This window comes from Macaca mulatta, chromosome 1 (assembly GCF_049350105.2).
Source record: "Macaca mulatta isolate MMU2019108-1 chromosome 1, T2T-MMU8v2.0, whole genome shotgun sequence".
NCBI classification, from domain to species: Eukaryota; Metazoa; Chordata; class Mammalia; order Primates; family Cercopithecidae; genus Macaca; species Macaca mulatta.
In genome coordinates, this window is record NC_133406.1 from 83649255 (window position 1) to 83662759 (window position 13505).

Genomic DNA, 13505 nt, shown 5'->3' on the forward strand with positions numbered 1-13505 from the left:
GCTCTTGCTATGTTGCCCAGGCTGGATTTGAACTCCTGGGCTCAGGCCATCCTCCCTTCTCAGCCTCCCAAGTAGTTGGGATTACAGGCGTGCACCACCACACCCAGCTTATTGAATCTTTTGAGGAAGTGCTAGACTGTTTCCCAAAGTGGCTGCATCATTATACATCCCCACCAGCAATGCACAAGGGTTCCAATTTCTCCACATGCTTGCCAACATTTGCTATTATTTTTTTTAAACCAAGAACAGTCATACTTGTGGGTGTGAAGTGGTATCTCATTGGACTTTGATTTGCATTTCCCTAATAACTATTTTAAGATTGAGCATCTTTTCATGTGCTTCTTCACCATTTGTTTATCTTCTTTGGTGAAATGTCTGTTCAAATCTTTTTGGGCAACTTGTATTTAACCTCTTTGAGCCTCACTTTTCTGGGGAAAAAAAAATTATATCCAGCTCCTAAGGCCATGAGATTGTATGTGAAGTGTCTGCAAGGTGCCTGCCACATACTGGGGGCTTTAAATGAGTTTTTAGTATTGCATTTGCTGTGTTGGCCCAGAAGAAGGACTTCCCATGTGCTCTCAGTTTTGGAGTTAGAACGGGGGCTGCCCTGACTCAGTGGAATGGAACAAGGCTCTCCTCTCTTCTCAGCAGGAGGGTAAAGGAAGAACACCATTTACACAAAGGGGCCATGGTGTTCCAGATGTTCTGTTGAGCACTGCCACACGGTCTCATTTAACACCCACCACAACCTTTTGATGAAGCATGGGCTCCATATTTATAATGGATGAAACCCTGAGATCAGATAAATTCGGTAACTTCTCCAGGGCTGTGGAGTAGAAAGCAGGGGAATCTAAGATTTGAACCCAGAGCTGATGCTGATGCCAATGCCCATGCCTTTTCTTTTTTTTTTTGAGATTGAGTCTTGCTCTTTTACCAGGATAGAGTACAGTACGGTGGCACAATCTTGGCTCACTGCAACCTCTACCTCCCAGGTTTAAGCAATTCTCCTGCCTCGGCCTCCCGAGTAGCTGAGATTACAGGTACACACCACTATGCCTGGCTAATTTTTGTATTTGTAGTAGAGACGGGATTTCACCATGTGGGCCAGGATGGTCTCGATCTCTTGACCTCATGATATGCCCACCTTGGTCTCCCAAAGCGCTGGGATTACACACATGAGCCACCGTGCCCGGCCTCCCACGCCTTTTCAAACAGCCCTGCTGCACAGGCAGGGAGCTCCCGGGAACAAGTACCAGGCACACGCTGGCCTGCCTAGAGAAACACTGGATGTCTGGCTGTGTGAATGGCATGCCCAGCTACTTCTAGGAGGCTGCAGAATTGATAGCTAAGAACACAGACAGTCCCACCACTGACCAGTAGTACAACTAGGGGTAAGTTGCTCATCCCTCTAGGCCTCGACATCATCTTTTTTTTTTTTTGAGATGGACTCTCGCTCTGTCACCCGTGCTGGAGTGCAGTGGTGTGATCTCAGCTCACTGCAAGCCCCGCCTCCCGGGTTCACGCCATTCTCCTGCCTCAGCCTCCCAAGTAGCTGTGACTACAGCCACCCACCACCACGCCCGGCTAATTTTTTTTTTTTTTGGTATTTTTAGTACAGACGGGGTTTCACTGTGTTAGCCAGGATGTTCTCGATCTGACCTCGTGATACGCCCGCCTTGGCCTCCCAAAGTATTGGGATTACGGGCATGAGCCACCACGCCCAGCCAGCCTCAACATCTTCTATAAGGTGAGAAAAGAACAGTTCTTCCTTCAGAGGGCAGCTGTGAGGATCAAATGCTCAGCAGTGCCTGCCCCACAGCGAAGCAGATGGCTTTCTCCTTTATTCTGGGCTGCTGACCCACAACTCATGCAGCCCACTTGGCTCTTCCCTGTCATTAGCTTTGGCTCATTCTAGAACAACACCTTGATCCAGACCAAGGGCCTGGCCCCTTATTCCTCTCATCCCTACTTCTAGCCCTCGGACAGTGCTCTTGCAGAGAAGCGGCGAGGACCTCACAAGGGCGTCGAGTTCTCCAGGATGATTATTTAAGATTAAGCCTAACAAAAGCAAGATATTTAAAAATAAACTTTATTAAACTTTATTAAAGCAGTTAAACTTAGCATTAAATGGTACACCTATGAAGCAAGAGTTAAATATAAACACAGTCTAATCCTGTACACTTGTGATGGTGACAATCTTAAGTTGCTCACTTCTTTCCCATTTACCAATTCAGAGAAAAGCCCCTTTCCTATTTTCTCTCTCACCACTTTGCCTTGGCATCAAACTAGCCCTGCCTTGGGCTTCAGCTGCAGATCCTCCCCAGCCCTTCCTCCCAGCTGGGCTGACTCCAGTCCCAGCCCCAGCTTCCGCCAATTGAGTGGGGTATGCAGGGTTGTGTCTGGCTTCCAGCATCTACCACCCCTTCAGAGCATCTTCCAACATGGGACAGGAGAGGAAGCTCACACTGCTTGGTCTGAACAGATTTAAGGAGGTTTTATCACAAAGCCCTGAAAACTACCTGAGCCTGCTTTCTCCTTGCAAAGGTGAGGAGGAGCAATGGAGGGGGTGGGGCAGGGGCTCTCAACTGAGGGCTCTAAATCACAGAGGGGGTAGACGCTGCCTTAGTCCTTCTTGCCACCCAGGGCCAGGCTTCTTGTAAGGAGCTTCCCTGGGCTGGAGGGGGTCAGTGTGGAGACTGTGGGGGATTCCAGCTTCACTCTGTCTAGGAGCGTCTTCTTAAGGGCAGCTGGGGAGATCTTTTCTTGGTCGGCCATGGACTGTAGCTCTCTGTAGACAAAACCCCAGAAGGACCGAAGGAAGACAATAAGCCCTGGGGCCAGAGCTTTGAGTCTCCACTATCCACACAACCCTTAAGCTTGTTGATCTGACACCACCAAAAATTAGAGCCCCAAGACAAACACTTCCCAACTAGTACTTCTAAGAAGTACTAGTTAACTAAGTATGGGTTTGTCTTATTTATCTTGTTTGATCTGAGCTAGACATAGAGCCCCAAGTGGTATCTGTGATCATATGGGGACAGTGACAGGGTTTGGAGTCATAGACTCAAATTAGAATCCTGTCTCCATCACTTTTTAGCTGTTTGACCTTGGGAAAATTGTCTCTGAGCCTCAACTTCCCATCTATAAGTCAAAGTTAATCCTAGCTATCTGAAATGCAGTGAGAATTAAGTGAAGTAAGGCTTGCAAACTCTTAGGTAAACAAAATCTACTAAGTTGTGGTTATTAACAGAGCACAGACTCCAGCACTGCTAAATGGGACCCAAGACAGCAGGTTCTGCCAGTGGTGCTCAACCCAGCCCAGGGACCAACTAGGAGTGAAGGGCGTGGGACAGAGGTCAGCGGGATGGACTCACCGTGTTCGGATACAGGAGGCCTCAACTGCATTGATGAGCAGAGAGCGGAAGCCCCCACTCTCCAGAAAGTGCAGGGCGTGGATGGTGGCTCCCCCAGGGGAGCAGACATTGTCCTTGAGCTGGCATGGATGCTGCTCTGAGTCCAGCAGCATCTTGGCAGCTCCCTATGGGGAAGGGCACATAGGAGAAAGCTGCTAGTGTACTTTGGAACAGGCTTCCCCACACCCACTGCTCCTGCCCAACTGCTACCCCAGCTTCCCAACCAACTCCCGCCCCAGCTCAGTGATGCACAAGAACCCCCATTCCACACCCTGGTCCTGAACATGCGGGGGAAAGATACTGACCAGCAAGGCCTGGGCCCCGAGTCGGACTGCCAGGCGCCGTGGCAAACCCATCTTCACCCCACCATCAGCCAATGCATCCAGAGCCATGAATGCCTGTGGAGACACTCACTAAGACCCAGGCCAAAGGCACGGAAGGACCTTTCCTAAGGTCTGCTTTCTGATGACTGGAACTAGCTCCAAGGGTCAGCATCCTGTACCAGCCAGCTGTGCCCAAGAGGTGGGCGCCACCCCCAGTCCAAGCCTGCCTGCCAGCCCAACTTGCTGCCTGGGTTCCTGGAAGGCTGAGCGAGCAAATGAGGGCCTCACATAGGCAGGCCCGCTGCCACTGAGCCCCGTGACGGCATCGATGAGGTCCTCTTCCACCTCAGTGCAGAAGCCCACGCTGCTCATGAGTTGCTCCAGGAGCTGCCCATCCTCCACCAGAGCATGGGTGCCCATGGCGTACACTGTAGCGCCTTCCCGCACTACCACAGGTGTGTTGGTCATGCAGCGAATCACTTTGGGGGCTGGCTGGAACGCCATCAGCTTCTAGGGTGAGGGAGAGAGTCGAGTGAGTGGCCAGCGCACAGCTCCCATCAGCACCCACCCATTAGCTGCCATTCCTGGGTCGACCCTCCCCTCACACAAGGGGCATCAGGGCTGAGATGGGCACCTTCTCCACAGAGCTGATGGTGACACCAGCCGCACAGGAGACCACGATGTGTCTGGCTTGTACATCGGCCCCAATCTCATCCAGAATGAAGGGGATGATATGTGGCTTCACGGCCAGAAACAGGACGTCGCTGTGCTTCACTGTCTCCTTGTTGCTGCGTGTCAGGTTCACACCCATCTTCTGCAAGAGGAAACTCCCAGCTCACAGTGCTGGAGCAGCCTGGCTATGCCAAGGCCTCCCAGGGAGCAGCTGAACCCCTGCCAAACCCATTCTGCCAGATGCAGTCTGGAATTCTTAGCTGTATGCCCTCAGGGTTCTGCCCCTATCCCACATGATATAGTTTCCTATTGTTGCTACTGGACAAGTAAGCATAGGCTTGGAGGATGACAAGCTTCTCCATGGTAACCACGAAGTGGCTGCCCTTCTTCCCTGCCAATCTTCTGGCATCTAAGGCACTCCTCTGCTAGGTAAGAAGGCCCTATGATGAAAAGTGGCAGGGCAAAGGGAAATGCTAATACCTGGTCATCAGAAGAACAGCTGAGTCAGGCCCCATCCTAACTCTGGCCGCTTGTTCGTGGGGACCACACAGTCTCCACGCGGTCCAGGGCTAGGCTGGAAGTCATCCATTCCTCTATGACTCCAAACTGAGAAGTAGGACCCTCCAGTGCTAGGGACATCAGCCCACCCTAGGCACAGACACTGCCTGTCACCTGCCTCATCAACCATCCTTTCCCACAGAGCACAGGTTTTGGGTGAAGACTTGGAATATGTTTTTGGAGAGCAGAACAACTAACTCACCAGATTCTTCCCAATATGCTCATTCACAACTCAGAATAACAGCAAAGTGGCCACTGTTGTAAAATGAGGAAATAGCCTCAAAGTAGCTGAGTACTTTAAGGTCATACAACTAGCCTATTAAGAAAAATGGCTGAGTGTGCTCACCCCTGTAATCCCAGCACTTTGGGAGGCCGAGGCGGGCAGATAATTTGAGGCCAGGAGTTTGAGACCAGCCTGGCCAACAGTATTCTCTACTAAAAATACAAAAATTAGCCGAGCGTGGTAGGTGTCTGTAATCCCAGCTACTTGGGAGGCTGAGGTGGGAGGATCGCTTGAACTTGGGAGGCAGAGGTTGCAGTGAACTGAGATCGCGCCACTGCACTCCAGCCTGGGCGACAGAGTAAGACCCTGTCTGAAAAAAATTCTTTTTAAATGAGTGTTTAGGCCGGGCACGGTGGCTCAAGCCTGTAATCCCAGCACTTTGGGAGGCCGAGACGGGCGGATCACGAGGTCAGGAGATCAAGACCATCCTGGCTAACACGGTGAAACCCCGTCTCTACTAAAAAAAAATACAAAAAAAACTAGCCGGGCGAGGTGGCAGGCGCCTGTAGTCCCAGCTACTCGGGAGGCTGAGGCAGGAGAACGGTGTAAACTCGAGCGGCGGAGCTTGCAGTGAGCTGAGATCCGGCCACTGCACTCCAGCCTGGGCGACAGAGCGAGACTCCGTCTCAAAAATAAAAAAAAAATAAAAAAAAAAAGAGAGTTTATTGGGTACCTACTATGTGCCAGGTACTTTCATCATATAATTACCTCAGTTGATCCTCTACCACTCCAGTGTCTGGATCTGACCCCCAGTGTGTCTGCTTTGGTGTTCCCACCACACTGAGCTGCCCAAGAGAAGGTGGAAAGCTTGTGATGTTCCTGGAGTGAAGGTCACCGCCGGCCAAAGACCAGCACTTGGGCGCAGGGACGGACGGACGGACTCACTTCATCTCAGGTCATCCTTTTCCAGGGCCTCCACCCGCTTCCCACTCCGCCCCGCTCCACCTACCCTGAGGGCCGACACCGTGGGCAGGTTCATTTCCGGAGAGCTGGCTATTATCTTGTGAGCCGACACGATACCTGCAGAAGACAGAGCTTTTTAACTAGGGGTCGCGGTCCAGCCCGTTATCACGCTTTCCCTGGCTCTAAAACCCAGAGCCGCCCTAACAGTGCCAGTCTGCCTCTCCCCATCAACCCTCTACGAGGACAGAAGACGCACTTGCTGCTCAACCAGAGTCTCATCTACCCCACCGGACGCAAACACCCCTTTCATTCTCTCATGCCGGTGGGGCGGAGCCCCACTCGGGCCTCGGGACTGCCCGCGAAGCCGCCTCCCGCCTCCACGAGCTTGCCTGCGGCCGTGAAGCCCCGCGCCAGAGCATAGGCCAGCTGGCCGGCTCCGATGATGCCCACGCTCATGGTCCGCGGCTCACACCTCCTGGCAGCCGCAGGAACCTCCTCAGCGCGGGCCCGGAAATAACGCTAGGGGAAGGGCGGACAGCGCAGGGGCCAACGGGCGGCGCGCCGAGCGAGGGCGGGCTAACAGCAGTTTCTGGGATGGTGCAACACTGGACTCCTCCAGCAGGTATCTCCCAGGCCTCTTAGGCCATGTGGCCCCGCCCCGCCGGACTACTAATCCGCAACCAGGATCTCGGGGCGGGCCAATCCGCGGCCGCTCACGGGCCGCGTATCCGCCTCTTCCGCTCGCAACTGGAGGGCGGAACTCCGGGCTCTAGTCCCGGAAGCTCCTGTGGCAGCTAGGCGTGAGCTTCCGGCGCCCGCAGGCCAAGGGACGCCAGACCCCCCCCCCCACCTCAAGGCTGAGGTCGTTGTCCCTAAGCCACCTCAGGCTCAGGGCTGAGGCCCGACCCAGGCCTGGCTAATATTATTTCTGGCGCTGGCCATCAGATGCCTCTCATGGCCCAGAGGAGTTCTCCAGGTTGCCGATTTGCGGGGATGAACGAGGCCCTCCTGGCGTAGGTTCAGACAGGGTGGCGGAGAGGCAGCACCAGGGTGGTCAGCCACCGATTATTCACTTGAACTTGAGTGGTTCCCGCGAATTTGTCCAAACTAGAGACAAGAAGGACAAGTTCGAGTCTTCGACTCTTTCGCGAGCCCGCGCCCTCAGCCCCTTGCTGTCACTTGCCTTTTTTGTTGTTGTTGAGACGGAGTTTCACTCTTGTTACCCAGGCTGGAGTGCAGTGGTACTGTCTCGGCTCACTGCAACCTCCGTCTCCCGGGTTCAAGCGATTCTTCTGCCTCAGCCTCCCGAGTAGCTGAGATTACAGGCGCCCGCCACCACGACCGGATCATTTTTGTATTTTCTGTAGAGACTGGGCTTCACCGTGTTGGTCAGGCTGGTCTTCAACTCCTGACATCAGGTTATCCGCCCGCCTCGGCCTCCCAAAGTGCTGGGATTATAGGCATGAGCCACCGCGCCCGACCTGTCTCTTGCTTTAAAAAGCTCCACCAATGTGATGTTTCCTTTTCCATCAGTAGTAAATATAAGAGGCCGCAGGGAAAAATGACATAGAGAGAAAGAAGGTGGCGTTCCTAGAGGACTCAGAAGAGCTGGGGACCCTTAGTTCCCATGGTCTTTACTAGCTTTTCTAGTCCTTTTCGTGTAATGCACACCCCCGCTTCCAGGCGAGGGGCTGCTTTCTGTGAGCTTCCCTGAGCAAGTCCCCAGGCCCTCAGTTTGTGCACCTTTTAAAGTGAGGACCAAATATAATATTAACTATTAAGGAAAATAATGCTCTATTTCTTTTCTTTTTTTTTTTTTTTTTTTGAGGCGGAGTCTCGCTCTGTCGCCCAGGCTGGAGTGCAGTGGCGCGATCTCAGCTCTCCGAAACCTCCACCTCCCGGATTCAAGCGATTCTCCTGCCTCAGCCTCCCGAGTAGCTGGGATTACAGGCATGTGACACCACGCCCGGCTAATTTTTTGTATTTTTAGTAGAGACAGGGTTTCTCCATGTTGGTCAGGCTGATCTTGAACTCCCGACCTGAGGTGATCCGCCCGCCTCGGCCTCCCAAAGTGCTGGGATTACAGGTGTGAGCCACGCGCCCGGCCTATTTATTTGTTTTTGAGGCGGAGTCTCTGTTACCCAGGCTGGAGTGAAGTGGCACCATCTCAGCTCACTGCAACTTCCACCTCCCGGATTCAAGGGATTCTCCTGTCTCAGCCTCCCGAGTACCTGGGATTACAGGCATGCGCCACCACACCCGGCCAAAGTTTGTATTTTTAGTAGAGATGGGGTTTCACCATGTTGGCCAGGCTGGTCTCGAACTCCTGACCTCGTGATCCACCCACCTCGGCCTCCCAGAGTGCTGGGATTACAGACATGAGCCACCGCTCCCGGCCTTCAATTTTTTAAAGTTTTGTTCATACTATTGTGATAAAATCTTTGCCTGACTCATTATTTTCTTAATGTGACTCCCAGAAGTGAGATTTGTAAAGTCCAGTGGTTTGGGGCTTTAAGAGCTCTCATAGGCCGGGTGCGGTGGCTCAAACCTGTAATCCCAGCACTTTGGGAGGCCGAGACGGGCGGATCATGAGGTCAGGAGATCGAGACCATCCTGGCTAACACGGTGAAACCCCGTCTCTACTAAAAAATACAAAAAACTAGCCGGGCGAAGTGGCGGGTGCCTGTAGTCCCAGCTACTCGGGAGGCTGAGGCAGGAGAATGGCGTGAACCCGAGAGGAGGAGCTTGCAGTGAGCTGAGATCCGGCCACTGCACTCCAGCCTGGGTGACAGAGCAAGACTCTGTCTCAAAAAAAAAAAAAAAAAAGAGCTCTCATAGCTGCCATGTTGCGACATAGCCTAATGGTTACCAGCATAAAGCTCTGAAACCAGAAACCCAGCAGTTCAAACTGGCTGAAGGAAAAGGGGGACTTCTGTACAGTGCTTGGGAGAGGCACAGGGGCGCTCACAGACCAGAAGGGGCACCTACAGAGTGCAGGACCTCAGGAATGGAGCTAGAACACTGTGCTGCCAGCACTTCTCTTCTCCTTGTCTCATTTCTGTTTGCCTGCATTTGGCCTCCCTTTTGTTGTGGAGGAGTCTTTGTCAGGTAGTGAGGAAGTTCGGGGTCTACCCTCCTTCACAGCTTCCTAATGCTGCCTGCTCCTCTGCAGGATACTCACCCTCCCCATAGTCCACCAGGGCACTGCAGGGCCCTTTGCTTTTCCTGGCTGTGGGGAGCTCTGGATCTGACCTCCAATCCAGGAGGTTGTGCTGAAGCTGAATGCGTGCTTTGGAGTGGGGTGTGAGGGACACTTGTGTCTCACTCCTTTCCGACCCCTCACAAAAACCCATCCCTGGTTGCCTTGCCTTGATATCTCTCGCTTCCACTTCCAGGAGCCAGGGTGAAATAGGAGAACTGCAAAAGCCTAAGAAAGGATGGCCAGGTGCGGTGGCTTATGCCTGTAATCCCAGCACTTTGGGAGGCTGAGGCGAATGGATCACCTGAGGTCAGGAGTTTGAGACCAGCCTGGCCAACATGGTGAAACCCTATCTCTACTAAAAATACAGCCGGGCATGGTGGCGGGCACCTGTCATCTCAGCTACTCAGGAGGCTGAGGCAGGAGAATTGCTTGAACCCGGGAGGTGGAGATTGCAGTGAGCCAAGGTCATGCCATTGCACTCCAACCTGAGTGACAGTGTGAGACTCTTGTCTAAAAAAAAAAAGAGGCCATGTTGGTGACCCCCAGTGTTGGCTTGATCCCCAGCCAGGACTGGCCACATAAGAGACAGAGTAGCAAAGGCACTTGATCCCCTCAGTTTGGACTTAGGGCAGCAAGTGAGTCACTGACCACAAATTGTTCTTTCCTGTGGTAGTTTTGATCTATTATTTTTTCATCTCCAGAGTTTAAAGTTTATATATACAAAGTTTATCTATTATATTTTATTTTTAAAAAAAATAAAATGGAAATAAAAAAGAACAAAAGAGAAAACAATGACAAAAAATAAAAACAAAGTAAGAAAACAGAAAAAAACAAATATATATATATATATATAAAATATAATAGAGATGAGGTCTCACTATGTCAGTCTAGGTTGATCTTGAACTCTTGACCTCAAGCAATCCTCCCTCCTCCGCCTCCCAGTGTTAGGATTACAGGCATGAGCCACTGCAGCCAGTCTGTTACCTATTTCATATGTAGATAAGCCCATTTTATTCTCTTTTAATGACCTTGCTGACTCTAAAGACCCATTTCCTCGGTGCTGTGGCCTCTGCCTTGGTTTCCAAGGCAATCACATCTGATACCTGTGGAGTTCCTCTGAACCGAAGTTGAGGAGAGGAGAGGGGAAGCCCTTCATTCCCACCCAGCCACCCTAAAGGACACCCCTAGCCTTGCACTGCCATCCTGCCATGGGACATACTCAGTCTCTGCTGGCACTTGTCTCCTTGGGCACCCACTACTCTTTTGCTGTCTCTGAACAGACATATCCACAAGGCTGCCAGGACTGCCCACCTTCACCCCTCTACTCCCATCCTCTCATCCACCAGTCATGTTCAGCTGTTCGTGCCCTTCCTCCCTCTTCACTCCCCTCTGTCCTGCCTGATGGCCCCCTCCAGCTGTCTCAGACAAAATGGATGCTGCTTCACTTCTGTCTACTTCTTCTGCTTCTTCACTATCAGGGCCTCAGGGCCTCCCTCTAAACAGCAGGCCAGTCTCTCCTATCTCTAAACAGCAGGCCAGTCTCTCCTAAAAACTGAGATGACCTAGGAAATGAGAGAAAAGCCTGTGCTGCTCCCAGATAAACAGATGGCGAGTGCCTTGGCCCTCAATCCTCCGTGTCCTAGGAGCCTCTCCAAAGAGGCACATTTTTGAGTGCATTTTTGCATTCTTTTTGTTATTGCATAAATGATATGTGTTTATTTTAGAAAAAATAGAAATGAGATCAAATGGAAGGCCGGGTACAGTGGCTCATGCCTGTAATCCCAGCACTTTGGGAGAACAAGACAGGTGATCATTTGAAAACAGGAGTTCCAAACAAGCCTAGCCAACGTGGCAAAACCGTGTCTCTACTAAAAATACAAAAATTAGCCGGGCATCATGGCCTATGCTTGTACTGCCAGTTATTCTGGTGGCTGATACACAAGAATCGCTTGAACCCAGGAAGCAGAGGTTACAGTGAGCCGAGATTGTGCCACTGCACTTCAGCCTGGGTGACAGAGTGACACTCTGCAAAAAAAAAAAAAAAGAGAGAGAGAGAACAAATGGAAAAACGTTGTTTTCAATCCTACCACATAGATTTAGAACCAATGTGACCCTTTTGGAGTGTAACTCTCTTCGCTTCTTTCTCCTATGCAGTAGGCACATTAAAACTTGATTTTGGCCGGGCGCAGTGGCTCATGCCTGTAATTCCAATACTTTGGAAGGCTGAGGCAGGCGGATCGCTTGAGCTCAGGAGTTCGAGACCATCCTGGGCAACATGGCAAAACCCTGTCTCTACCAAAACAAACACATAAATAAATAAATAAATAATAAAAATAAAAAATTAGCCAGGTGTGGTGGTACGTGCCTGTAGTCCCAGCTACTCAGGAAGCTGAGGTGGAGGATCAGTTGAACCTGGGAGGTGGAGGTTACAGTGAGCTAAGATCCTGCCACTGCACTCTAGCCTGATCAACAGGGTGAGACCCTGTCTCAAAAAAAAAAAAGAAAAGAAAAAGAAAAGAAAGAACCCCCCCCCTTTTTTTTTTGAGATGGAGTCTAGCTTTGTCACCCAGGCTGGAGTACAGTGGTGCAGTCTTGGCACACTACAACCTCCACCTCCCAGGTTCAAGTAATTCTCCTGCCCCAGCCTCCTGAAGAGCTGGGACTACAGGTATGCACCGCCACACCCAGTTAATTTTTGTATTTTTAGTAGAAACGGGGTTTCACCATGTTGGCCAGGCTGGTCTCAAATTCCTGACCTCAGGTGATCCACCTGTCTTGGCCTCCCAAAGTGCTGGGATTACAAGGTGAGCCACCATGCCTGGCCAAAACCTTAATTTTTTTTTTTTTTTTGAGATGAGTCTCGCCCTGTCGCCCAGGCTGGAGGGCAGTGGCATGATCGTGGCTCACTGCAAGCTCTGCCTCCCAGGTTCACACCATTGTCCTGCCTCAACCTCCCAAGTAGCTGGGACTACAGGCACCCACCACCACGCCCAGCTAATTTTTTGTATTTTTGTATTTTTTTTTTCTAGTAGAGATGGGGTTTCACCATGTTGGCCAGGATGGTCTCGATCTCCTGACCTCGTGATCCACCTGCCTCAGCCTCCCAAAGTGCTGGGATTATAGGCGTGAACTATGGTGCCCAGCCAAAACCTTGATCTTTAAAAATAAGTATTTACTCATGCTGCATGGAAACATGTGATATGCAAAAACCATTTTGTTTTAGGATGGTGGGATTATGGGTGGTTTTCAATACATTAAAAATTATCTTTAATGTTCTTTCTTTCTTTCTTTTTTGAGACAAGTTCTTGCTCTGTCACCCAGGCTAAAGTGTAGTGGCACCATCACAGCTCGCTGCAGCCTCAACCTCCCAGGCTCAAACACTCCTCCCGCCTCAGCCTGCCAAGTAGCTGGGACTACAACTACTACTCCTGGCTAATTTTTTGTATCTTTTAAAGTATGGACGATGGGGATGGTCTCACTATGTTGTACGAGTTGGTTTTGAACTCCCAGGCTCAAGCAATCTGCCTGCCTTGGCCTCCCAAAGTGCTGGCATTACAGGCTTGAGCCACTGCACCTGGCCCTTTATTTCACCTTTTAAGTGAAAAAAATTGTAATTACATCCCACTTCTAATGGGATTTGGCTTACTTATCCCATTAGATGTTTGGCTTATTCCATTATCTATATTAATTTTCTATTGCTGCTGTATTAATTCATCACAAATTTAGCTGCTTAAAATGAAAAAACTTTATCTCACATTTTGTAGATTTGAAGTCTGACTAGGAGCCAGGTACAGTGGCTTCACGCCTACAATCCCAGCACTTTGGGAGGCCAAGGTGGGAGGACCACTTGAGCCCAGGAGTTTGAGGCTATCCTGGGCAACATAGGGAGACCCCTGTCTTTACAAAAATTTTAAAAATTAGCCAGTATGGTGGTGTGAGTCTGTAGTCCCAGCTACTTGGGGAGGGTGAGCGGGGAGGATCACTTGAGCCTGGGAGATCAAGGCTGCAGTGAGCTATGATTGTGCCACTGTATTCCAGTCTGGGTGACAGTGAGACCCTGTCTTTAAAATAAAACAAAACAAAGCAAAACAAAACAAAAAAACAGTCTGAGTAGCCTCAGCTGGTTTCTCTGCTCCAGGTCTCACAAAGAC

At 50.9% G+C, this 13505-nt stretch overlaps 1 protein-coding gene across 2 annotated transcripts; it reads right to left on the reverse strand.

Moving 5' to 3' along the window:
• Positions 1 to 2075: 2075 nt before the first annotated feature.
• On the reverse strand, positions 2076 to 6780 carry PYCR2 (pyrroline-5-carboxylate reductase 2). 2 transcript variants are annotated; one of them, XM_077951603.1, is made up of 8 exons: positions 6542 to 6780; positions 6199 to 6269; positions 5958 to 6034; positions 4371 to 4550; positions 4025 to 4246; positions 3719 to 3811; positions 3375 to 3538; positions 2076 to 2788 (listed from the first exon to the last, which is right to left on the reverse strand). In XM_077951603.1, exons 4-8 carry the CDS (start codon positions 4545 to 4547, stop codon positions 2623 to 2625), a joined length of 822 nt encoding a protein of 273 aa, XP_077807729.1. In that variant the 5' UTR covers positions 4548 to 4550; positions 5958 to 6034; positions 6199 to 6269; positions 6542 to 6780; the 3' UTR covers positions 2076 to 2622. The 2 variants fall into 2 exon arrangements, with proteins under 2 accessions (XP_077807729.1, NP_001248709.1); NM_001261780.1 differs by lacking the exon at positions 5958 to 6034 and having other exon boundaries at positions 2111 to 2788; positions 6542 to 6766.
• Between the last annotated feature and the right edge of the window lie 6725 nt (positions 6781 to 13505).

What these genes read in the sequence shown, in the direction of transcription:
- PYCR2 (NM_001261780.1), bottom strand. Translation starts at nt 6,608, where the DNA reads ATGAGCGTGGGCATCATCGGAGCCGGCCAGCTGGCCTATGCTCTGGCG. An exon ending in GCGGGGCTTCACGGCCGCAG is followed by an intron (nt 6,270 to 6,541) that starts GCAAGCTCGTGG and finishes TGTCTTCTGCAG; the next exon opens with GTATCGTGTCGGCTCACAAG. An exon ending in GTGGCAGCGGGCCTGCCTAT is followed by an intron (nt 3,812 to 4,024) that starts GTGAGGCCCTCA and finishes GTGTCTCCACAG; the next exon opens with GCATTCATGGCTCTGGATGC.